The 25,049-nt window shown below is 37.4% G+C and overlaps 1 protein-coding gene across 1 annotated transcript; it reads right to left on the bottom strand.

Annotated features, from left to right (window-relative positions):
- Positions 1–2,078: 2,078 nt before the first annotated feature.
- Positions 2,079–25,049, bottom strand: lix1 (limb and CNS expressed 1). The gene is made up of 6 exons (XM_051670937.1): positions 24,816–25,049; positions 18,827–18,990; positions 15,792–15,932; positions 6,425–6,520; positions 5,767–5,844; positions 2,079–3,618 (listed from the first exon to the last, which is right to left on the bottom strand). Exons 1-6 carry the CDS (start codon positions 24,859–24,861, stop codon positions 3,229–3,231), a joined length of 915 nt encoding a protein of 304 aa, XP_051526897.1. The 5' UTR covers positions 24,862–25,049; the 3' UTR covers positions 2,079–3,228.

Here is a 25,049-nt window from a genome sequence, read left to right as displayed (position 1 = left end):
TCTCCTTTTGTGTTCCACAGAAAAAAATTGCACCATAAGTTTTGGAAACGACCTGAGGGTGAGTAAATAAGATATATATATATATTTGTAAACTATTCCTTTAACAATATTTTCTAATATGAAATCAAACATATCAAATTAATTGCAATGCTGTTAGTTTAATGAGGAGACTGGGGGAAAAAAATATAGGAAAAAGGTGACGGAAGTGTGAGATGTCCTTCACTGGCTGAAAAACAGGAGAGTGAGAGAGACGTCAGTGCAAGCAAGGGCCACATGGCGTTCATGCTGAGCCCCGCTTCACTCAGCATGCTGCAGCACAGACACCCTGACAGGAGCTTTCATACAAGGTTAACAAGATGCAAAATTATGAATGTAAAGAACAGGTCAGTGTGTCTTTCTATAGCATATGACTGAACCAGAGCTCTCCTGAGATTTCAGACATCACTGCAGGTTTTGCAGAAACAGCACTTACACCAACGTCAAATTTGAGAGGCTTGCAGTGTCAGATAGAGATTGCAATTGTTGGGGGATTTGTGTGAAAATGGAAAGGTGTGCTTGCAGCTGAGAGGAGACAAATAGCAGTGTCTCGAATACCTCTCACTTGTTGTCTTTGATTTTCAATCATCATAGTAGCTTCTCATGTGAAGGACATAACAAAGAGAAATGAAGGAATGAAGCCTGTGAATCATATTAAAAACATTCAAGAATGCAAAGCCAGTAATATTTTCAACATGCAATGTAAATGAGCTATATTTCAATTTATGTTCTCATAAAGTTAATAAAGGTGGACCAGAGAAACACTATATGCCTTCATAAAGGTTTGATTTGTGTGTCCTTCCACCCATCTGGTTATTAATTCAATACTGATATAGGAAATATTATTTCTGCCCCCTTTGGTCAGCTCCAAAGAGCCATTGTATGAATTAACTCTAATGCTCTGTCACATTGTCATTTCCTATTAGCCAAAAGACTGAAATTGTGTAATTTACATCTCATTGTCCTAAGAAGTTAAAGAAAGGATGGGATGTCACACTTTTCAATTTGAAAGGGAGCATTTTATTTTTGTTTATTTTTTTTTATAGTAAATTAAAGAAAGGCAGCTATATGTCTTCAGCCCGTCAGGTCCACAACAATCACTGAATCTGGAAAATTACTCTGGCTCCCAAGAGTTCCATGTTCTCTCTTAATCAAACAGAGATGTCATTATCCCACTCTTTTTTCCCATCTGTAGTTCGACTAGATATATCATATCTCAATGAGCTAAAAAAGCTGCAAATTGGCATGGGTGGAAGTGTGAAAGCAGTGAATCACAGAGAAGCTATCTTGTTGTGTAATTAGATAATTTATGCAAAATCATGCATAATGAAAAGTGATTCAGGGTGAATAATAATGAGGCCTTTAAAAACTGAGATTGTGTAGGATCTGAAGATAAGAATAGATCATTTTAAACTAGAGATCAGTGTTTCACCTTTCTGATGCTAAAACTGAAACAACACCTATCCTCCTCTATTTTTTTCTGAGCCACAAAGGATGTGGTGTGGTGGGGGGGAGGTAAACAAACTTACAGCCCAGCACAAGTAGACAGAGATTAGAAATGGGGCAAATTAGCATCTTATATAACATTATCAGTTCCCAATAAGAGCACTTTATGAGGACACCATCATTGCTGGAGCTCAAGAATTCTTGGTTTAGGTTCAATAGTCTCCTAGCAACCACTGTGATGAAAAAAAAAAGTTGCGAAAAACAAGATTTATTATGGCCTAGTTTTGTACATTTGCTTACAAAGAGAGAGAAAAAAGGTGGAAATTCACACTAACGACCCTTGTTGAGATAAATAGCTATAGCCAACAAATGCAACTGAAGGGAAAAAATGGGGGACAAAATAAACCATTTGCTGATTATAGGCTATTAAAATATAGTAACAGCATTAAAATCTCTCATATTCAGATATGACGATGATTAAAAAAGTTTTATATATATTTTTATAGACATTAGTCAGAATCCATGTATACCAATTTACTCAATACATTACCAAACAGACATAACATTTATTCACAATGACTTCCACAGAGCCCTGGTTTTAATTAGTATATTTTCAAAAGGAGCTGATTTGATGCGTGCATTTGTTTGGAATAATAATAATAATAATAATAATAATAAGAGCTATTCACAGTTACACTCAAAGACGGAATGAATAGCCCTTTGTCCTGTTCAACTAGAACTGAAAGTTCATTTCAAAAGTACATAAACACCTCCCTCTTGTGGCAAACTGGTAAAACAACAAAATAAATACAACGCAGGTTAATCACACCTGTTCTGATAAAACTACTAACACCAGCATGTGGCTAATGAAACCTCATTATTTTACTAAATTATTTCTTTTAGCAAATCTTCTCTTCCCTTTTTGTGTGTTAAAAATTTTCACTCTTATTAGAATGTACACATATGTAGCTAGGAAATAAATGCTAAACATTAGGTTAAATTTTGTGGGGAAAAAAGTGGATTTGAGATGTTCCATACAAAAAGGTTCAGAGGTGGTACCATGAACAGGGATGGTCTCTGATGGCAATACCATGGTGTTTTAATATATATAATTGTGCTGAATAATACTATATGTACCATGGTATTTAGATGGTACTCAAAGGTACTTCAAAGAATGCAATAGTACAATCAAAACCATGGTATGTCCAAAAATATGATATAAGCATGGTACAATGGTAGTATTTTCTTTCTCTGTTGAAGAAAAAGAAAAGAAACAGCAACAGCAAAATCTAAAACCAGCCTAAGCTGGTTGACTGCTCTTAGCTTGTTTAAGAAGGTCACCCTCATCTGGTGTTTCAGCTGGCCTTCCTGACCAGCTAAAATGTGACCAAACACCTCTAAAACCAGCCAACAGACCAGGGCTGAGTTTCCCAAAAGCATCACAAGCTTAAGTTGGTCGTAGAGAATATTGGCGCCAATGGTTTCTACAATCTAGGCTTATGATGCTTTTGGGAAATGCTGCTCAGACTGGGCAACCAGCTAAGGCCAACCAACCAGCTTTTTTTTTAAGCAGGGTTTCTAAAGCACTTCATTATGGATACAAATGTAACCAAGACAACAAATCAACAACCTATCCTAATCTCACATTATGAAACACGAAGAAAAAGTGATATCCTATGAAAAACAAACTTTACTACAGTATGTATATTTTGTCCACAGCAAACAAGACGTCCTGTCTTACACAGCTCATTCTACAGACTCTCCATCACTCACACTGTCCTGAGAGTGAAAGTAACAGTGCCCTGAAGAATCCACCATACTCCCCTCCAGACAGTGACACCCCTGAGTGTAATACTCAAACCCAGTGTCTTCTTTCCAGGATGCCTCCTCACTGTGGTATTCCTCCAAATCCTCGGAATTAGCGTGATTGAGAGCTAAGCGCAGGATTTCTTTCTTCTCCTTGTAGAAGCGGAGTTCCCTGCCAGCCCGCCGGGCTTCCCCCAGCTCCTTCACGGCCAGCTGCAGCTCTTGGGAAAGCAGACCAGGGGATTGATGCTCCTTCTGTAACCAGTCCAAAGCCATGTGGCTGCGTGTGTGCTCGTCCAGATGCTGTTGTGAATAGTAATCGATCACTTCCTGCAAATAAATAAATAAACCAATAAGTAAGAAATATGAATAAGCAAATAGAAATGTTGATTAAAAATTTTAAAAGTTATGGGTCATTTGGGTGTCACATGAAGCAAATTTTATTTTATTTATTTTTTGGTCTGGAAGTTATGAAAATAAATAGTCTCATTAAAAGATGAAATTCTTCAAAAATGAAATATTTGCATAAGTAGTTCGGAAAAATGTGTCTATTATTTAATTGAAAAAAATAAGAACTAATAAAAAATGATAGATATATATATTTGTATTAGTATTTGAAAAACATTTGTCTGCCAAATCAAAGTCAGGTGGTGTAACCAACATGCAGGAAGCCATTTTGTTGTCATTAAAAAAATAAATAAATAAATAAATAAAAAGACTAAGAAAAAAAACAGCAGACCCCTAGACCCTCTTTTAATTTTTGTTTACATTTTTTTTTTTTTTTTTTTTTGGAAAAAGCTAATTTTGATCAGGTCAAATGGAGCAACCATAAGAAAACTTCTTGATTCAAAAATGCATGATATTTGTAAAAATAAAAAAAATACAATTCTAATAAAATTATATATATATATATATATATATATATATATATATATATATATATATATATATATATATATATATATGTATATATATTTGTCCAGATACTCAGGTGACATTTCACCTCACGCTTCCTGTAGCACTTGCCATAGATTTAGCTGTCTTGTCAGGCACTTCTCACACACCTTACAGTCTAGCTGATCCCACAAAAGCTCAATGGGGTTAAGATCCATAACACTCTTTTTCAATTATCTGTTGTCCAATGTCTGTGTTTCTTTGACCACTCTAACCTTTTCTCTTTGTTTTTCTGTTTCAAAAGTAGCATTTTCTTTGCAATTCTTCTGTAGACTGTAGTGTACACCTTTGTATGAAATCTTCAGTTTTTTGGCAATTTCAAACATTGTATAGCCTTCATTCCTCAAAACAATGATTGACGGACAAGTTTCTAGAGAAAGCTGTTTCTTTTTTGCCATTTTTGACCTAATATTGACCTTAAGACATGCCAGTCTATTGCATACTGTGTTAACTCAAAAACAAACACAAAGACAATGTTAAGCTTCATTTAACGAAACAAATAGCTTTCAGCAGCGTTTGATATGTTGGCAAGTGATTTTCTAGTACCAAATTAGCAATTTAGCATGATTACTCAAGGATAAAGTGTTGGAGTGATGGCTGCTGGAAATGGGGCCTATCTAGATTTTTAATCAAAAATGACTTTTTTCCCTCTGTACAATTGTAGTGAGCAGAATAGTATCTCAAAATGCACGTCAAGCCTTGAAGTGGATGGGCTACAACAGCAGTAGACCATGTCGGGCACTTTATTAGGGCCATAGTGTTCCTAATAAAGTGCTCAGTGAATACATATATATATATATATATATATATATATACAGTATTTATACAGTATATACACAAAAAAATAAATACAAATTTGAATGCTACTTAAAAACCAGGGAGCATCGTTGCTCACTATGTTCCCTCACCGAACCGTTGTCATGTCTTCTGAAGTCTTTCAAGTTGTTAAAAGATGAGCACAAGTGTAAAACTATGAGTTCAAAGCTTTATTTTATCTTTAAAAGAGATGTTGTTTGTAATGAATTTCATCCATAATGGCCATGAAAGGGAAACAATCTTTTAAATATTAGAGTTGTTAGAAGAAGTTTAGAAATACTTTCATTTATATTTTTATTTATGCCATTATGCCATTAATAACACTGTATGTTTGCATATCTCGAAAATGTACGTTAGTGTCATTTATACAGTGATGTTGTTGATTATTACCAGCTGTTTTTAATGTGTGAGCTCGTAATCATGTCACAGGTGATTGAGTCACAAGTGTCCCAATGTTCAGAGGAAGAACATCCTTGCCAGTGCCCAAAATCGTGTTTACAATATCCTGATTCACGACAAAAGGAGCTAGGTATCTGTTTGAGACACACCGCTTAGGAGTTGTTTCTTTTGACTTGGCTATGTGAGCAACCACCTAGAACACTCGAGTCAAGCAACATCATAGCAATGCCCTGACAACCCACGACCCTCTAGCATTGTGGTGCTGGCTTTTGGGTTTCAGAAAAACACCAAAAATCTAGTTATTCTTACCTGACGGCTACATCTCATCTCCCGAAAAGCCTTCAGGGTGCCATTCCAGTGCAAAAGCTGAAAAACTGTCATTATTTCCTTGAGAAAAAGAGACAGGGAGAAGAGTTTGTATGGTCACATTCAAGTCATTCAATATTCAGCATAACTAAAAGGCCTACAATTTGTGTTGATGTCTATGAATTCATTGAGACATCATCACACCATGGTAATTTTTTAACCTTGCTGTTCTGATCATATCCAACACACTGTACTGTCTAAACAGATGTCGTATTGCTTTAGCATTTCTTTTTTCACGTCAGACTGATGTCATACTGAAGATTTGTGCAGACAGTGTGTGAACAGAGCTTGTTTGTGAATAGAGTGTGTAAATGATCAGTTCCTTTTAAGGACTCATGCCTCTATTTGGAGTGCATCCATACTCACAATTTGGTAATAGTAAGAGAAATGCTCCCAACCACAATCTGACAAGCTGCTACTTGCCATGTTTTTACATGTTTCACAGAATGGTGGTGTAGATACCTTACTAACTGCTTGAGTAACGTTGAGTAAAAAATAATCAGTCCACCAGCTAGACCAGCACCAAACCAGCATAAAACTTGGACCAGTATGGAAATGAATACTGGTCTAAACATAAAGGCTTTGCTGTATTTTTCCTAACCTGAAATTCCAACATGGTTCTCCCAGTGTTCATCTCCAGCATGAGGCAGTAGGCTCCTATACTGGTACTGGGGTCAGAGGCATCTGCAATGTTGCCCTGTGAACAGTGGGACACAATGACTTACAAATGTGTCATCACTCAGGCTGGGCAGACACAAATACAGAGGGAGGTCTGGGTTTCATTAGACAACCCTTTGCTTTGTCATTCATTCAGAGCGACTTGTCTTTATTGTTGGAGGAGAAAAAAGCCAAGACTGCAGAGGATAAATTACATGAGAGTGAAGGAGACCACACATGCACACCCACATATACACACTCCCACAGAATGTTAAAATCTTGGCAACTACATTCAGTGTTTGTGGCGAGGGAGGGTGGCATTACTTTTTTATGCAGTTTTTGCAGTTTTATCGTTGGAATTGCCTCTTGGCTCTTTATGTATGAGTGATTTACTGTAAAGCAAGTAGGATGGAGCCAGTGCATGGGCATGGGTGCATAACTACAGTACAGTGGGTGGCCTTTGGTATTTCCACATACCCTGTTCAGTTTGAGATTTCTTGTTACTGCTAATAATGTACTGACCAGACAAACACATCCTAATCAACATTGGTCTTTTTAAAAGTACACTCAGTGATTTGTTTTTGTTTCATTGGCTAACATGGCAGTCATCTTGGACTTGTAGTTATTTTTACTATGTAGGGTGACCAGACGTCCCTGTTTTCTGGGGACAGTCCCGGTTTTTGAAGGTCTGTCCCCATCTGGAGCTGTCCCCAGAAATGTCCCCGTTTTTACTGCACTTTCAAAACAGTCCGCTAAGTCAAAATACATGGCAAGAAAGCCCCTATTGAAGCCTACCGGCAACAAGGTTAATCGTGTGCTGTTTATTCTGACCAACAGAGGGGGATGCTCGCTATAGCAGCTTTAAATCATTTGTCTTTCTTTTCTGATTACGTGTTTACGACAAGAAGCAAGTGCTCCGGGTTTTGGAACGCGGAAGTAAACGTTTGCAGGGTAAGCTTCGACAGTGGTGAATGGGAGATCACAGCAAATATTATTTTCACTTACCCATTTGCTCCAAGACCAAAAGAAAAAATCCACTATTACATTTGAATGACTTTCCAAAAGAGTTAAAAAATAGAGAGAGGTGGATTAAGACAGTAAAATGGGACAAGATGCCAAATTTACTGTCACTCTGACAGCAGATGTAATAAAAACCCTTTCGCAGCTGTGGTAATTCATTTTTAAAACTAATTCCAGGGTAATATAACACAAAATATAATGTTATAAATTTATACTCAATATTACATTTTGTTTTTTTATTTATGCTGATAAATAAGGCAGAAACGCATCATCACAGTCTGTGAAAAGGTCTATTGAAAAGAATCATCATCATCGTCAACAGCTTCGAGGTGAGGCACATAATAGCTATGTTATCCACCTTATTCCTACACCCTGTGATGCTTTGTGCGAAACGTGGGCGGTACTTCCACTAAGAAGTAAACACAGTTGTAGTTGCATCGTACTTTCATTAATTGTTCTGGTGGTATTGATCATTCATTCATACTTCTAGATGTGTGAGCACAGTCTGACAGAGCTTAATAAGGACAATATACAGATAGCCGTTCCATCTTTAATAGAGGTTTTTGATAGGATGATTTAAAGAAGTGGCCTCAGGATGTATGTACAGCCACGAACTACACATTATCCCTGAGCTCTGTAAGGACATCGTAATAAGTTCTAGCCAAAATCTTGAGCAAAACATAATACAATACTCACTAAGACCTTGTTTATAGCTGGTATTTGTTTTGTTCAATGATTCAAAATAAAATTACCCACTTTTTGACTCACATCTCAACATGTCTCTGTTTATTGACTAATCGCACATTACATGTTGGTCTTGTACGTCTGTTTCTTAAACCATCTGAAAAATTTAGCGCAGCGGTTGATTGACAGATAAGGAGTGGCACTTCGCTGCATCCCGGACTATGTTTACAGCATTTCAAATGCGTTTTTGACTACCTCCGTATGTGTTTTTTTATGATTCAATCACAAAAGGTTTTGCACCCCATTTACACCTGTATATAGTGCTGAATACTTGTCATCGGATCATCGGAATCACATCCTAATACCAGCTGAAATTGGGGTCTAAATGAATGTATTATAAAGTATCTTCAAAGAAGTTTACATACACCTTAGCCAAATACATTTAAACTCAGTTTTTCACAATTCCTGACATTTAATCATAGAAAACATTCCCTGTCTTAGGTCAGTTAGGATCACTCCTTTATTTTAAGAATGTAAAATTTCAGAATAATAGTAGAGAGAATTATTTATTTCAGCTTTTATTTCTTTCATCACATTCCCAGTGGGTCAGAAGTTTACATACAATTTGTTAGTATTTGGTAGCATTACCTTTAAATTGTTTAACTTGGGTCAAACATTTTGGATATCCTTCCACAAGCTTCTCACAATAAGTTGCTGGAATTTTGTCCCATTCCTCCAGACAAAACTGGTGTAACTGAGTTAGGTTTGTAGGCCTCCTTGCTCGCACATGCTTTTTCAGCTCTGCCCACAAATTTTCTATCGGATTGAGGTCAGGGCTTTATGATGGCCACTCCAATGCCTTGACTTTGTTGTCCTTAAGCCATTTTGCCACAACTTTGGAGGTATGCTTGGGGTCATTGTCCATTTGGAAGACCCATTTGCAACCAAGCTTTAACTTCCTGGCTGATGTCTTGAGATGTTGCTTCAATATATCCACAACATTTTCCATCCTCATGATGCCATCTATTTTGTGAAGTGTACCAGTCCCTCCTGCAGCAAAGCACCCCCACAACATTATGCTGCCACCCCCATGCTTCACGGTTGGGATGGTGTTCTTTGGCTTGCAAGCCAAGCCAAACATAATGATTATCATTATGGCCAAACAGTTACATTTTTGTTTCATCAGACCAGAGGACATTTCTCCAAAAAAGTAATATCTTTGCCCCCATGTGCACTTGCAAACTGTAGTCTGGTTTTTATTATGGTGGTTTTGGAGCAGTGGCCCTTATGTCGATATAGGACTCGTTTTACTGTGGATTTAGACTCTTGTCTAACTGTTTCCTCCAGCATCTTCACAAGGTCCTTTGCTGTTGTTCTGGGATTGATTTGCACTTTTCGCATCAAACTACATTCATCTCTAGGAGACAGAATGCATCTCCTTCCTGAGCGGTATGATGGCTGTGTGGTCCCATGGTGTTTATACTTGCATACTATTTTTTGTACAGATGAACATGGTAGCTTCAGGCATTTGGAAATTGCTCCCAACGATGAACCAGACTTGTCGAGGTCCACAATTTTGTTTCTGAGGTCTTGACTGATTTCTTTTGATTTTCCCATGATGTCAAGCAAAGACGCACTGAGTTTGAAGGTAGGCCTTAAAATACATACACAAGTACACCTCCAATTCAGTTTACCTCCTATCAGAAGCTAATTGACTAATTGTCTAAAGGCTTGACATCATTTTCTGGAAATTTCCAAGCTGCTTAAAGGCAAAGTTAACTTAGTGTATGTTAACTTCTGACCCACTGGAACTGTGATATAGTCAATTAAAAGTGAAACAATCTGTCTGTAAACAATTGTTGGAAAAATTACACGTGTCATGCACAAAGTAGATGTCCTAAACGACTTGCCAAAACTACAGTTTGCTAATATGAATTCTGTGGAGTGGTTAAAAAAATGAGTTTTAATGACTTCAACCTAAGTGTATGTAAACTTCTGACTTCAACTGTAAGTCAGCACATTACAGCATAGATTACATTGCGCTTTGCTGGGAAACATGTGACCGAAAAGAAGCATCATAATGCATAAGAGTTTATCAAAATAAAAGGTATAATTAAGAAAAACAGGTCCATATGAGATACCATATGAAATAACTGATAGAAACTGTTAGGTGAAATAGTGTAATAATAATAATAATAAATATTATTATTATTATTATTATTATTATTATTATTATACAATATTGAATATCTTTGTGTCATAACTACAAAGTGGGAAAAATCCCCAACAATATGAGGCATCTAAGGGCAATCACCCCTTCAGAAATGAATTTCAGGCCCTGATATTGTCCATAGTGTAAGTGTTTCATTTGATTTAAGTTGTAATGCTGAGGGAAATGGTAGTCAAGTGAGCTCATTTCTTTTAAAATTCCTCTGCCAGTTTGCCATCTGAATTGTCCCCCTCTTTTTAAAATCATAGATAAGTAACACGTGAAATTTCAATAGCATATTTACCACTAAATCAGAAATGTCCCCGTTTTTCATTTCAGAAATCTGGTCACCTTATACTAGCAGCATTGATGCAGCATGCAAAAGCAACAGTTCCCTTATGACTCAGTACACTTGACATTGCGTTCTGCTAACGCATATAGGAGTTTCCTTCCACACAACCTAGATGAAACCTCTCTACAATAATGGCAATATTCTAATATTGGCTATGGTGTTTGAGCCCAGCCCTTTTAGGCATGAAGCTGTCTGCTATAAAAGCAGGTGCACAAACACCGTTCCTCAGAAACTTCTTCCTTCAAGACAGCGATTCATCTCTCATCTAGAAGCCCTCTATTGCTTCACCGTAGACTACACGAGTCAGCGGGCGGGATCTTCACGGCAATGAGAAGACTCTATGCTCCCCTGCATTGCTCCTGCGAACATCACTCCACCTCGCCGCTTGATGCTTCGCCGGTGAACGGCCCGCTTGAGCATCCTGATTCCCTGCAGCGCTTCAGCAGGAGTTGTGTATCCTTATAAGCAATTGTTATGTTGTGATATTGTGTGTGTGTGTGTATATATATATATATATATATATATATATATATATATATATATATATATATATATATATATACAGAGCTGTGCAAAAGTTATAGGCACTTGTGAAAAATGATGCATAGTGAGGATGTCTTCAAAAATAAAGCCATAAATAGTTTTCATTTATCAGTTAACATCATACAAAGTTCAGTAAACATAAAAAGCTAAATCAATATTTGGTGTGGCCACCTTTGCCTTTAAAACAGCCCCAATTCTCCTAGGTACACCTGGACACAGTTTTTCTTGGTTGTTGGCAGATAGGATGTACCAAGCTTCTTGGAGAATTCACCACAGTGCTTCTAACTATTTAGGCTGTCACAATTGCTTCTGTCTCTTCATGTAATCCCAGACTGACTCGATGTTCAGTGGGGAGCTCTGTGGGGGCAATGCCATCTCTTACAGAGTGCCCTGTTCTTCTATTCTAATCTTTTCTATTTGCAAAAGTAATGTTTGAGAGTCTAAAATGTATTTTTCCTATTGACACACTAAAGATGAAGATATAAATAACCATCTTAAGACAAATGTTTTTGTGAAACATCTTAAGTGCCTAAAACTTTTGCACAGTACTGTATATATATATATATATATATATATATATATATATATATATATATATATATATATATATATATAAAAGAGTCGCTTACGTGTTCGCATCTTTTTAAAGATGTCATTCCGTAAGTGTTCCTTGTGCGAGAGGCACATCCAACCGTCAGATCAACATGAGAGCTGCATTCATTGTCTGGTCCGTGCCCATGCAGAGTCAGCTCTCATGGAAATGCACTGCCCTCACTGCAAGAACATGAGTCTCAAGACGCTTTGCTCACGAATCGCCCTCGTTCTGACTCTTGACCCAGCAAGGACGAGGAACTTGAATGCGCCACTGACAAGGAGATGCTTCACGTCCTTTCAAGGGCGGTCGAAGAGCTCGATCTCGTGTGGTCTCCTCCAGAGGAACCTACACAATCTTGCCTTGAAGAATGGATCCTGCAGTCCGGACACCGTCAAGCGACTGCGTCCCGCAGATCTGCCCCATTTTTCCCTGAAGTACATAACAAACTGTCAAAATCCTGACGCGTGCCCTATTCAGCTCTCCCGCGCAGCAATTCCATCCTCTCTAATGTGGATCATGGGGGAGAAAAAGGGTATGCCCAACTAACCCCTGTAGAGGAGGCGGTAGCGGCACACCTCTGCCTGGCGAGTAGCAGGGCGTGGAAATCACACCTCATTCATTCTTGACATCCGCACTGGCATGAAGAACATTCTCAGGAGTGGGCCAAGCTGGTACAGCACACTACACAATGGTGGTGCTCCAGGTCTTTCAAGCCAAGCTCCTCAAGGAAATTAATGAGCAAGGCTATGATCCAGAGACATTCAAAGAGCTCCGTGCCGCTACGGACTTAGTGCTGCATGCCACGAAAGTCACTGCACAGGCCATTGGCAAGTCAATGAGCAACCTGGCAATTCTGGATCGTCACATCTGGCTGAACCTCACGGAAATGCGTGACAAGGAAAAAGCTGCTCTGTTGGATACTCCATTGCCTCCAGCCGGCCTCTTCAGTGGCTCTGTGGATAAATTTGCTGAGCATTAATCCCCTTCGGGCTGTCTCTGGCTCGATGCGGTTCTTGCCCCTCTGAAACTGAGCAGCGTGTGCATTTTGAACAACCTCGACTGGCCCAATCAGAGGCTCTGTTATGCCAGCAGAGAAACTTACTGCTTCAGCATCTAAATAGCTTGGGCTTCAATGTCAACTGGGCGAAGAACACATTTTCCCCCAGCCAACAAATATCCTTTTTGGGAGTCCGCCATGACTCCGTGAGTGGGCACGCACACCTTACGAGCAAGCGCATTCAGACCATTCTACAGTGTCTGTCTCAGTTCAAACTGGGGAGAACACTTCCACTAAGGCTGTTTCAAAAAGTACTGGGGTTTATGGTGGTGGCATCCATATATAAACCACCAAGGCGGAATTAGATTTATAGATTCATTGATAAGACTAACGCGTCACCTCCTGTGGAGCGAGCGTCATCTGCTTTCCCTGAGAGCGACATATGTCTCAGGCAGTCTGAATTATGGTGCGGACCTATTGTCATGCCAAGGGGTGATACTGGGCGAATGGAGACTTCATCCTCAGACTGTCCCGAGGATTTGGGATATATTTGGCAAAGCAGAAATCTATCTATTTTCCTCAGTGGATAATGCCCACTGTCTCCTCAGGTACTCAAAGTCCCAAGCCCCGCTGAGAGCGGAAGCAATGGCCCACAAATGGCCAACGAAACGCAAATATGCATTTCACCCAGTATGCCTCATTCACTCAGTCATATTCAAAGTCCGAGAGGACAAGGAAATGATTCTATTGGTTGTGCCGAAATGACCCAATCAGCCATGGTTTCCGGAAATGATAGAGATGTTGTACAGCTCGCCATGGGAAATACAGCTGAGGAGGGATTTCCTCTCTCAGGTGCAAGGCATAATCTGGCATCCCTAGCCCAAGCTGTGGAACCTGCATGTGTGGCCCCTGAACGGAGCCCACTAAACACAATAGAACTGACATGTTTAGTCATGAACACCATTTTACAGGAATGTGTTCACTGTTTGGTGTCTTTCTCATGGCAAAGACACAATGAATGCCCCGTACATGAAATTCTCATATTTCTTAAAGAGCGATTAGATGCAGGACTCACTCCGTCAACACTCAAAGTTTAGGTGGTGACTATATCTGCGTATCACACACCTGAAGCTGGTGCCACTATAGGCAAACATGATTTAATCATAAAGTTCCTTAGAGGAGTAAGACGATTAAATCCACCTTGGCCAGCTACAGTCCCGACTTGGGACCTAACTTTGGTCCTAAAAGCGCTCGCAGGGTCCCCCCCCCCTTCGAGCCTTTGGACTCTGTTGATTTGCGCATGCTCTCTATAAAGACCACACTACTGCTAGCTCTGGCCTCAGTAAAAAGGGTTCAATTGTCAATTTATGTCTGGAGTTTGGCCCCGGTCTTTCAAAAGCCATTGTCAAACCCAGAAAAGGCTATGTGCCTAAGGTTCTAACCACACCCTTCAGAGCACAGGTGGTTCACCTTTAAGCCTTCTTCCCTCCTCCATTTAATTCGGATGAGGAACAATCCTTGAATTTGTTATGTACTGTGCGGGCGCTACACGCATACGTTGACCGCACCCACCAGTTCAGACTGTCTGATCAGCTCTTTGTGTGCTATGGAGGACGCATGAAAGGAATGTCCGTCTCCAAGCAAAGACTTTCTTACTAGATCATTGATGCGACTGCCCTGGCTTAAGAGTCACAGAGTAAGATTTGCCCAATTGGTGTTAAAGCACACTCAACTAGAGGCATGTCCTCCTCATGGGCATGGACAAACAGTGTGTCTTTAAAAGACATATGTTTTGCAGCAGGATGGTCTTCTCAAAACACATTCGCAAGATTTTACAACCTAGACGTAACGTCTCCTCTTCACAAGTCCTCTCTGTTTAGAGTGATTGCTATTTCGTTTGCCAAACATATACTTATGCCTCTCCCTTTAAGTACAGGATCCCCATCATTTTACACAACTGCCTGCATTCAGGCTGTTGTAATTTACCATAAAGTCACAAGCACTTTCATTATAAATGAACTTCTTTCCCAACTGGGTTCGTGAAGGGGTTAATTCATACTATATGACCACTGTTCATATATCCATTCTGAGTGCTCCCCTCCTGGCCCAACATGACAGTCACTCACTTGTGGCATACTCATGTCGGTCGCCGTCCCGCGGGACTGCGGTGTCATGTTTCCTCTCTGGAAGGTTATGTTGTGTAGTGCGCCGTGATGGGATTCTGTTCCCCATATGCGTTAGCCGAACGCAATGTCAAGTGTATTGAATCATAAGGGAACGCCTCAGTTACGTACGTAACCTCGGTTCCCTGAGACTAAGGGAACATGACATTGCAAATGCTGGCCACACTACAAGACTCAGAGTTCTTTGAGGTGCGAGTGATGCTCTTTGTCCCTAAGTCAGAAAATTCTGAGGAATGGAGTTTGCACGCCTGCTTTTATAGCGGACAGCTTCGCGCCTAAAAGGGTGGGGCTCAAACACCATAGCCAATATTAGAATATTGCCGTTACTGTAGAGAGGTTTCAACTAGATTGTGTGGAAGGACACTCCCATATGCGTCTCGTTCCTTTTATCTCAGGGAACCAAGGTTACATACGTAACAGAGACGTTTTCCTTAATTGATGCCATTGCAGAAATGCAATATTTGAATTCAGTCATGATTAGTTTATTCCATAAGCAAAAGTGTCCAATAAGAAGTATAGGTCTCCGTGGGAAGTATAGGTATCTGCGGAATAATAATGGGCGTTTCCTAATCTGTGGGAGTTTTCAAACTGGGGTTGGCATTTTTCAACTATTCAATGAAAGTAGTTGTATTCATTTCTTTTAATGATTTAATGAGAACAAATATAATGTGCACCATTAAATCATTAAATGATTTGTTGATAAGCAGCTGAGTAGTAATGAGACTCACACTGGTGGTGCTGACGGCCTCTTTAACGCTGCATGCTATGAACTCAGGAGTGATATGGCGACAGGGCAACTCATTAAACGTGGAGTTCATCAAAGCGATTCGAGCTGCATCACGTCTGGCCTCTGCTTTACTGTAGCAATACTGTGTGTGAGAGACAGGGAGAGTGTATCAATTTCTAATTATCATAAAATGTTGATGAAATAATGATGAAATATGATGATCTGTGCTGACTGGACAATCATTAGGAATTTTACTTGATAACATAAACACTCTGACTGGCTTTAAGTTAAAGTCCTCAGAATCATGTCTTAAACTTAAAACCACAGAATGCACACTAACCACAGGATGATGTTGTAGTAGATTATGTATGTGCACACCAAACATTTTTAGAGAGTGATTTGAGGTTTAAATTAGTTGCAGAAGTGCTGAAATTAGTTTCTGGATTTGAAATATTGCAGAAAACCCTTTCTATGCAATGCAAGTATTACATTTACAAGCAATGCTGGAATGAAGATGAATACATTGATTTATTGATTTATGAATATAATATATATTTAATTTAAAAGAAAACTGAAGAATTTCTCTCTATGGTGCTGAGTAACACTGATGATTAATCATTATAAGTGAGCTTATGCCTCCTGTGCCCAAATTGTTGATCAAAGACTAAAGTCTATTCAAACAGTGGCATCACTTCAATGGTAATTCCCTAGTGTGCTTCAGTCTTCCAAAGGGAAACAGCCAGCCCTGAATTTCCCTCAAATAACAGTCATCTCCAAACAAAACTATGGTAACTACATCCTAAAATTAGAAAAATATTCTGCTAAATATCAGAGATACTCAGGGCCGGCACGTCCTACAGGCAAGACAGGGGCCGCCTAGGTACCCGACAAATCTGACGGGGCTCCTCGAACACGTGCAAAGCATATGAATAAGCCATAGAATTTAATTAATTAATTAATGTCTTTTAATTTGATACTTTCCGCAGTCCAACATTTTCCAGAGCGCTGAAACTCTGGAAATGTGTAACGCACGTGAACCTGATCATTTAACATACAAATCACAATGACGGTGAAAACTAAAAACATAATGTTAGGTATAAAATGAGCTTTGATTAATCACAAAAAGACAAATAACTGAAAGTGACAACAAATAAATTAACAGCAGTGTATCTAAAATTGGCAAGAAGTAAAGCTAAGCAGTACACACTAATCTGCATAATTTATCCATAACTCAAATCATTGCTGGGAACTAGAGTGCAGCTTCAGACCCTGCCGATATAAAGATGCAAAAAAACTCACATAGAGTGAAAATATGAGCAACTGATCTGGAAAATAACCAAACCATCATATCCGCTAAGAGGTACAGTATGTGCTTTTTCTTTACATTTGTTTACAAATATACTGTATATTTCGGGGTGTTGTGTTAATAGGTTCAATTTAAAATATGTAATTTTATTTATAAATAATTATACATTATACATTGCTGTAGTTACCTTATTTTCCCTGATGTTTTAACTTTTATTAACTTTTGCACATATTCTGGCCAATTTTTCGTTTTCATTGATTTTGTTGCTCTGAATAAACTTTTCAAGCATTTTCAGCAGCGTCCTATACAATTAAATCTAAAACTATTTTAAACAGCATTTTCTCATTTAATGTAACTTTAATGGGTAACACTTAAGGTTGTATTTGTTAACATTAGTTAACTACATTAGTTAACAAGAACTAACAATGAACAATACTTAATAATCTTGGTTAATGTTGATTTCTATATATACTAGTCCATTTTTAACATTAAAAATGATATAAGTAAACATTAGTTAAAACAATATGAACTAACATGATCAAACAATAAACAATTGTATTTTTATAAATTGATATTAGCCAAGATTAATAAATGCTGGAAAATTGTATTATACATTGTTAATGATACCTAATGCAAACCTTATTGTAAAATGTTACCCAGTAATTATCATACTTGCAGTTTCCATGACCTTATATTAATTGAGATCCTAGTTTATTTGTACTTCTAGAAAAAAAGTTGAAAGGTGATCAAAATAAGGCAATAAAATGGTGACTTGTCAAAGCGCCTAAAATACACATACTCCTTTATGCATGTACATGTTAACCTAACATCTTCATGCTGGGAAAAAAAGCTATTGGACACGTTATTTGTCATCTACCGAGCTATACAGTATAGTGCTTCTTTTTTAGTGCTTCCTATTTAAATCTGCCCATCATGTTTGCAGTGGTTCTATGGATGTTTTAAAGTTATGACAATTTTCACACGGGGGGCCCATTTTCAAATTTCGCCGAGGGCCCCACAAACCCACGGGCCGCCCTGGAGATATTAAGCAACAACATTCAAAAATGTTTTACATGGGTATTTGCATAGGTGTTCTTTCATGTATTATACTGTAACACTTAAAATCAAGTTTTAAAGGATTTGCTCTGTCGGTATTGTGGTCATGTTCTTCTCTGGTTATTAAGATTATAATTAATACCCATGATTCGCAATTTTTTATTTATTTTTTTTTTTTAACAAGACCAAAAAAAAACTTTACAGAATGACAAGCTCTGTTCCCGTTCATGTCATGTGCATCACAATGACAAATGAAAAAATAAAGTAATTATTTTCTTTCTTTCTTTCTTTCTTTCTTTTTCATGTTTCATTCCATATAATAGAACATTCCATTTTAACTGAAAGGAAAAGCCAGCCACATACTGATGTGTGGTTAGCAGGAGTAATTTAGCAAATAAGAACCACCTGGTGGTCCTCCTCAATTTCACACAAGAGCCTCTTCTTTTATGGCAAGACTAAACAGTTCTGATGAGATACTCTTTAAAAAAAAGACACTAGACCTTAGTCCATTTTACTGTTTTACTGGTTGAATAAAGCCTGGATTGTTTCAGAATAAAGTGATAAAAGTTGAACTTTAAAATAAATCACATAATTATCACATGAATATATCTGTTGCAGGAAATGCAAAATAAAAATACAATTTAAAACTTCATAATGAAATCCACTTCACTTACCTTAACATTTCCAAAGCAGCTTCCACCTGGTAAGGTGATGTAGCATATGTACGGAGGGCTGGGTGAGGGAATGGACTCATAGACTACCAGATTCTCTGTCTCCATCATTGTGCTTTTCACATATTTCTGCTCCCAGAACTTGTGAAGCATCCCCACAACATTCACTAGCAGCAGAAGAAAGTAAGAATTTAGAAAATTTGCACCATAAACATCCAGGAGATCAGTGTCTTTTTTCCCAAAACATTTTGCCCACATTGTGCTGTTGACATCACATACTTTCTGATTTCTGGCTAGAAAGATATTTGCAAAGAAATAAGTGAAAGAATGCTGTTTTTGTTTCTATACTGCTAGAGTTAAAGGGATAGTTCCCCCAAAAATGAAAATGTTTCATAATTTACTTTCCCTCATGCCATCCCAGATGTGTATGACTTTCTTCTTCTGCAGAACACAAACAACGATTTTTAGAAGAATATCTCAGATCTGTAGGTCCATACAATGCAAGTGAATGGGTATTACAATTTTGAAGTTCCAAAAAGCACATAAAGGCAGCATAAAAGTAATCCATAAGACTCCAGTAGTTAAATCTATATCTTCAGAAGCGATATGATCAGTGTGGGTGAGAAACAGATCAATATTTAAGTCCTTTTTTACTATCAATCTACACTTTACTTTCACATTCTTGTTTTGTTTTTGGCGATTTGCATTCTTCTTTAATATTGCCATCTTCTGGGCATGGAGGAGAATTTATAGTAAAGGTGCGGATGCGCACAACTGTAGTTCCAACTTAGACCTCATGTTGCCATACATTCCTGCCTCTTCTGAAATATGATAGATAAGAGTACTCTTTGACTGAGACTGTGGGGTTTCTAATGCTTAAAAGAGAAACAAGACCCACATTAACCCTTATCTCTTAACACTATTAATATATTACACTTTGATTTGCCAGCAGCAATGATTAAGACTAACTGACAGATTGACTGAGAGCAATTGATTGTTAAAGGTGACTTTAATTTGGAGAGTTTGATGGTGACACTCTTTGAACTGGGTTTGGTTTGATGAATGGGCACAATTTCAATAAACACAGCAGTTAAAAATCTCGGTAACACTTTCTATGAAGCCCATATATATAATGCATTGTAAAGGCATTATAAATGCATATACTGCATTCACAATGTCTCATAATACATCTTATAATAAGTTATAACTTCTCATAAATAATTATAACTATGGTTATAGTCAGAGTCGGGGAGTAACGGAATACATGTAATGGGATTACGTATTTAAAATACAAAATATAAGTAACTGTATTCCACTACAGTTACAATTTAAATCGTTGGTAATTAGAATACAGTTACATTCAAAAAGTATTTTGATTACTGAAGAGATTACTTTGCATTTTATTGTCATTTGTTTCATTTCATATTTAGTCCTTTCAGATGGAAAACATTTATACATATAAATGATGCGATCAAAAGTGCATTTGAATAGCGGTGAAACACTTTCTTATGATGTTTTACATTCATACGAGCAGACAGAGAAGTAAGTTTGAAGTAAGTTTTAAGCAGAAGAAATAGAAATAAACCTTGTGTAAATGGTCAGCTTTACACTAAGCTAAAATGCTATTTCTAGACATTTTACATGCACGTTACCGGACACGATCATATTTTTCATCAAGAAAATTCATCTTGGATCATAATTTCTTTTTTTCTAGTAAGACCTTTGATATTAGGGCAAACAATCTTATTCTTGATAATAATTTTTGTATTGTTTTCCTGTAAAAATATCTAAAAATCCTTAAAACAAGATCAATTAGATTGATCTTGTTTTAGAAACAACACTGCATAAGATATTTAGGTTTTTCAGAGAATGTATTTTTAACATGTGTATTTTGTCTTACTGTACTAGCAGAGTTTTTATAGTCAAAACAAGAAAATCTACCAGTGCTGAAGAAGTAATCCAAAGTATTTAGAATACGTTACTGACCTTGAATAATCTAACGAAATACGTTACAAATTACATTTTACAGCATGTATTCTGTAATCTGTAGTGGAATACATTTCAGAAGTAACCCTCCCAACCCTGGTTATAATACATTATAAGTCTTTCCCTGTTTATAGTTATACTTTAGAGTAAAATGCGTTATAACACAAGCAACATCCAGTTTTAACACAGCAGAAGTTAATACAGTTAATCGTATAAGTGCTGTAATGCAAAAGCACAATAGTATAAACAGTCAAAAGGCTTTATGACGTGATCATATTATAAATGGACTTTGCGACTTTAAGAAAAGTTACAAAAGCAATAAATTCTTATAAACAGCCATAACATAAACTTGTAACATACAATACATTACAAGTCAAACTTATACAATGTAAGTTATTTATAAAATAAGTCTAATAAGATGCACAAACATTAAAGTTTATTGAATAGAGTCCAGAATCAGTTTGATTTTTGATTTTGATTTTATATATATATATATTCTTGGATGGGTTTACATTCAAGAAGATTTGCTGGATGTGTGATCAGCATTACATTTAGAATTTCTGGAATTCAGTGTTTGATTTACACCAGATGTAACGGGACCCCTGTCTTACAAACAGTTCCACTTTTGACTCATCAGTCCACAGAACATTCTCCCAAAAGGTTTGAGGATCATCAGAGTGTGTTTTGGCAAAATTCAGATGAGCCTTAATGTTCTTCTGGGTTAGCAGTGGTTTTCGCCTCACCACTCTTCCATGAATGGCATTTTTTACCAGTGTCTTTCTGATAGTGGAGTCATGAACAGTGACCTTTATTGATGCGAGAGAGGCCTGCAGTTCCTGGGATGTTGTCCTTGGCTTTTTTGCAGGTGTGTAAAGTAATTGAGTAAAAATACTTAAGTATTATACTCAAGTATTATTTTTTTGGATTTGTACTTTTCTCGAGTGCAGTTTAAACGGAATACTTGTACTTGGTCTTAATAGCTTATTTCAAAAAATTGTAATCTTTCTTTATGTCTCAAGGGGCAGAGTTATGTGGTTCATTACACGTCTCAGGGCAATTCCGAAGTAAAATGTCCACTGTGTGGTGCTAAAAGTGAGTGAAATATTCCCCGAACAGATGAGGTTTTTAAGGTTAATATTCTATTGAGATTTAAATCAACAAGACCTACCTCCCTTCTCTAAACCTTAAACCTAAACCTAACCGATAGTGTCATAAAAAGCAAATGTGAGATGAAAAATAATTTCTAAAGCAACCACGTCATTTGTGGTGTTTCTATGACACTTTCGGCTCTTGTGTCGACTCGCGTGCTGGTCCTAATTCGTAACCTGGTCCTTTGTATTGCATATTCAACACTCTATCGGTTGACCTACCGAACAACTTGAACACACTTAAACAAGCTTGTAAATGTAGTTGGTAATGTAATACAAATGTTAAAATTAGTCGTGCTATAGTAAAAGTGTTATATGTCATAAGATAGCATTGTGTGAGAAACAGAGTGAAAAACAATTGTTTATGAACTGATTATCTGCTATTTTACTTGTGATTTGAGTGAAAGGGGATAAAAAATGTTGTTTTAGCACCTCTAGTGTTCATTACACTAGGAAATTGCCGTGTTATGTACAACAGGCCACATAAAATAATTTAGCAAAAATGTAGTTATTGTAACATGATTCTTTGACCAGGCTGCAAATGCCACTGGGGGAGAAATATGATCTGTCGTCTCATCAGAGGCAGTAAAAAGGTGACTTAAACCAATCAAATTTAACAACATCCTCTCTAACACAATCTCCTCTCTTGTTTTCATTCTAGCAAGGAAAAAAGTTACTTTTTACTTTTTTAATACTTAAGTACAATTTTATGTGAATACTATTGTACTTTTACTCAAGTATGTTTTTGGCTAGATACTTGGACTTTTAATTGAGTACAATTTTCACACAGTAGCCATACTTTTACTTAGTATAATTTCTGAGTACTTTTTACACCCCTGCTTTTTGTGACTTCCTGGATGAGTCATCGCTGTGCTCTTGGAGGAATTTTGGAAGGTCGGCCACTTCTGAGAAGGTTCACTACTGTGCCAAGTTTTCTCCATGTGGAGATAATGGCTCTCACTGGGGTGAGTCCCAGAGCCTTTGAAAGCTTTGTAACCCTTCCCAGAGTGATGTATTTCAGTCACTTTTTTCCTCATCATTTCTGGAACTTCCTTTGACCTTGGCATAGTGTGCTACTGGGTGAGACCTTTTAGCCAACTTCATGCTGCTGAAAAATTTCTATTTAGGTGTTGGTTTGAATGAAAAGAGCTGGCAGTAATCAGGCCTGGGTGTGTCTAGTCCAGCTGAACCCCATTATAAATGCAGTTTCATAGATTTGGGGATTTAGTAACTAATGGGGGCAAATACTTTTTTCAAGCAGGCCCAGTTGGTACTGGATAATTTTTTTGCTTCAGTAAATAACATAATTTAAAAACTGTATTTTGTGTTTACTCAGATTGCCTTTGTTTTATGTTAGATTTTGTTTGAAGTTTTGAAGTATGAGATATACACAAAAAAAAGAAGAAATCAGATCAGAAATCAAATACTTTTTCACAGCACTGTATATATATATTGAAAATACTATTTGTATACATACAATAAATGAATAATAAAAGCTATATATATGTAGACACACACACAGTATATACATATTGCTTTTGTTGTTTGTTTATTGTAAATGTACTTTCCTCATTAAATCATCACACTCTCCCACAGGGGTTTCACATAGCTGATGTCACTATTGTTTGGGTCCACCTCAGTTTGATTTCCATTTACAGCAACATCCACAGTAAAAACACTATGATAACATTCCAGCATCAGCACATGGAATCGTTTTCCTGGCAAAACAAACAGGTGCTCACAGGCTCTGTCCCTTCTGCTGTGAGGAGGACCAGTGTCAAACATCAGCAAGCTGTGGTCTGATTTCAGTGTTTCACACCCACAGTAACGGCACTGTTTGTGCAATCTTGCTTTAATCAGCTCAGGTATGACATATAAAACGCACCCCCTCTCAAAGGGGTCAGCAATAATATTGAGAAGGTGAGCCAAAGATATATTTTTGTAAAATGACCATACATGTGGGAACACAGACTTGTTTTAACAGCATGAACATTTCCAACTTTTTGTTTGTTTGAAAGAGTTTACTGCTGTGAGCACCACCCAGTCTATGGCTGTGTGGTTGAACACAGACTTATGTGACCATTTAATTTGACACTGTTTGCAAATGAGCTGCCTTACATGAGCCATAGTGCAACAGAAATAAAAGTTGTGTCTCTGAGTGAGCTTTGGTCTCAACAATTAGGCTAGACACATTATTTATTTCTAAATAATAATAATAATAATAATAAATAACATAGAATGGCATATATGGATTTTAGACTACGCTGGATATAAGTATATATTGTCTTACAATAAGTTCCCCCTTCATAGTCCATACTATATGCTGCCATGCAAAGGCAAAACACAATAATACATTTAGTCAAAATTGAGTTATGACTGGAATCAGGTCTCATCGACTATGTTTTGTGAGACAGACAGGTTTGGCTCAACTACTTAGATCCAGAGAAAACAGAATGAGACCATTTAAAATCCACATTTGGCTGGATAATTAATAAACTTAGAAACATTGTTCTTTCTCAGTGTTGACCTTTAAATGTTACATTAAAGAGATATTACTACTTGATATAATCCTTAAATTAGTTTTGTTGGTGTAACTTAATGTATTCAGGTTGATTCAGGGATGTTACGTTACACATTTACCAGTTAATTTAGTGTTATCACATGAAGCACATTTTTAGGTTACCCTTTTTCTTCTTTTCTTTTGTTTTTTTTTTTTCTTCAGTTTAGTTACTGCGTTTTGGCTTAGTATGGCTGTATGGGATGCTGTATTGCTTAATATTTTCTTTATGAAATTCAGAACTAGTTGAAAGACCAAAAGAGACACACTTTATTAAATACTTTTGATATGTCTTACTCACAGTCTTTGAAGGTTCTGTCATCGTCTGAGTCTGGTGGTCCAGACATTATCTCCAATTCCTAGTCCCACACTTCCTGAAACAATTCTCCTACTCTGTCTCCAGCTCTTACATGCTCTAGAGAAGTGAAAAACTTGTCAAACATCAGTTAAGTTCCAGAAAGGGTGAACATGAAGAGATCCCCTATTACCCTTCTCCACTCAAGCCTCCAGAGCAGTCTATGCAGCCCTGTTATGC

The sequence above is a fragment of the Myxocyprinus asiaticus genome, chromosome 3, assembly GCF_019703515.2.
Source record: "Myxocyprinus asiaticus isolate MX2 ecotype Aquarium Trade chromosome 3, UBuf_Myxa_2, whole genome shotgun sequence".
Taxonomy (NCBI): Eukaryota; Metazoa; Chordata; class Actinopteri; order Cypriniformes; family Catostomidae; genus Myxocyprinus; species Myxocyprinus asiaticus.
Note: the sequence above shows the minus strand (reverse complement) of the source record. Positions and strands in the feature narration are given on the sequence as shown.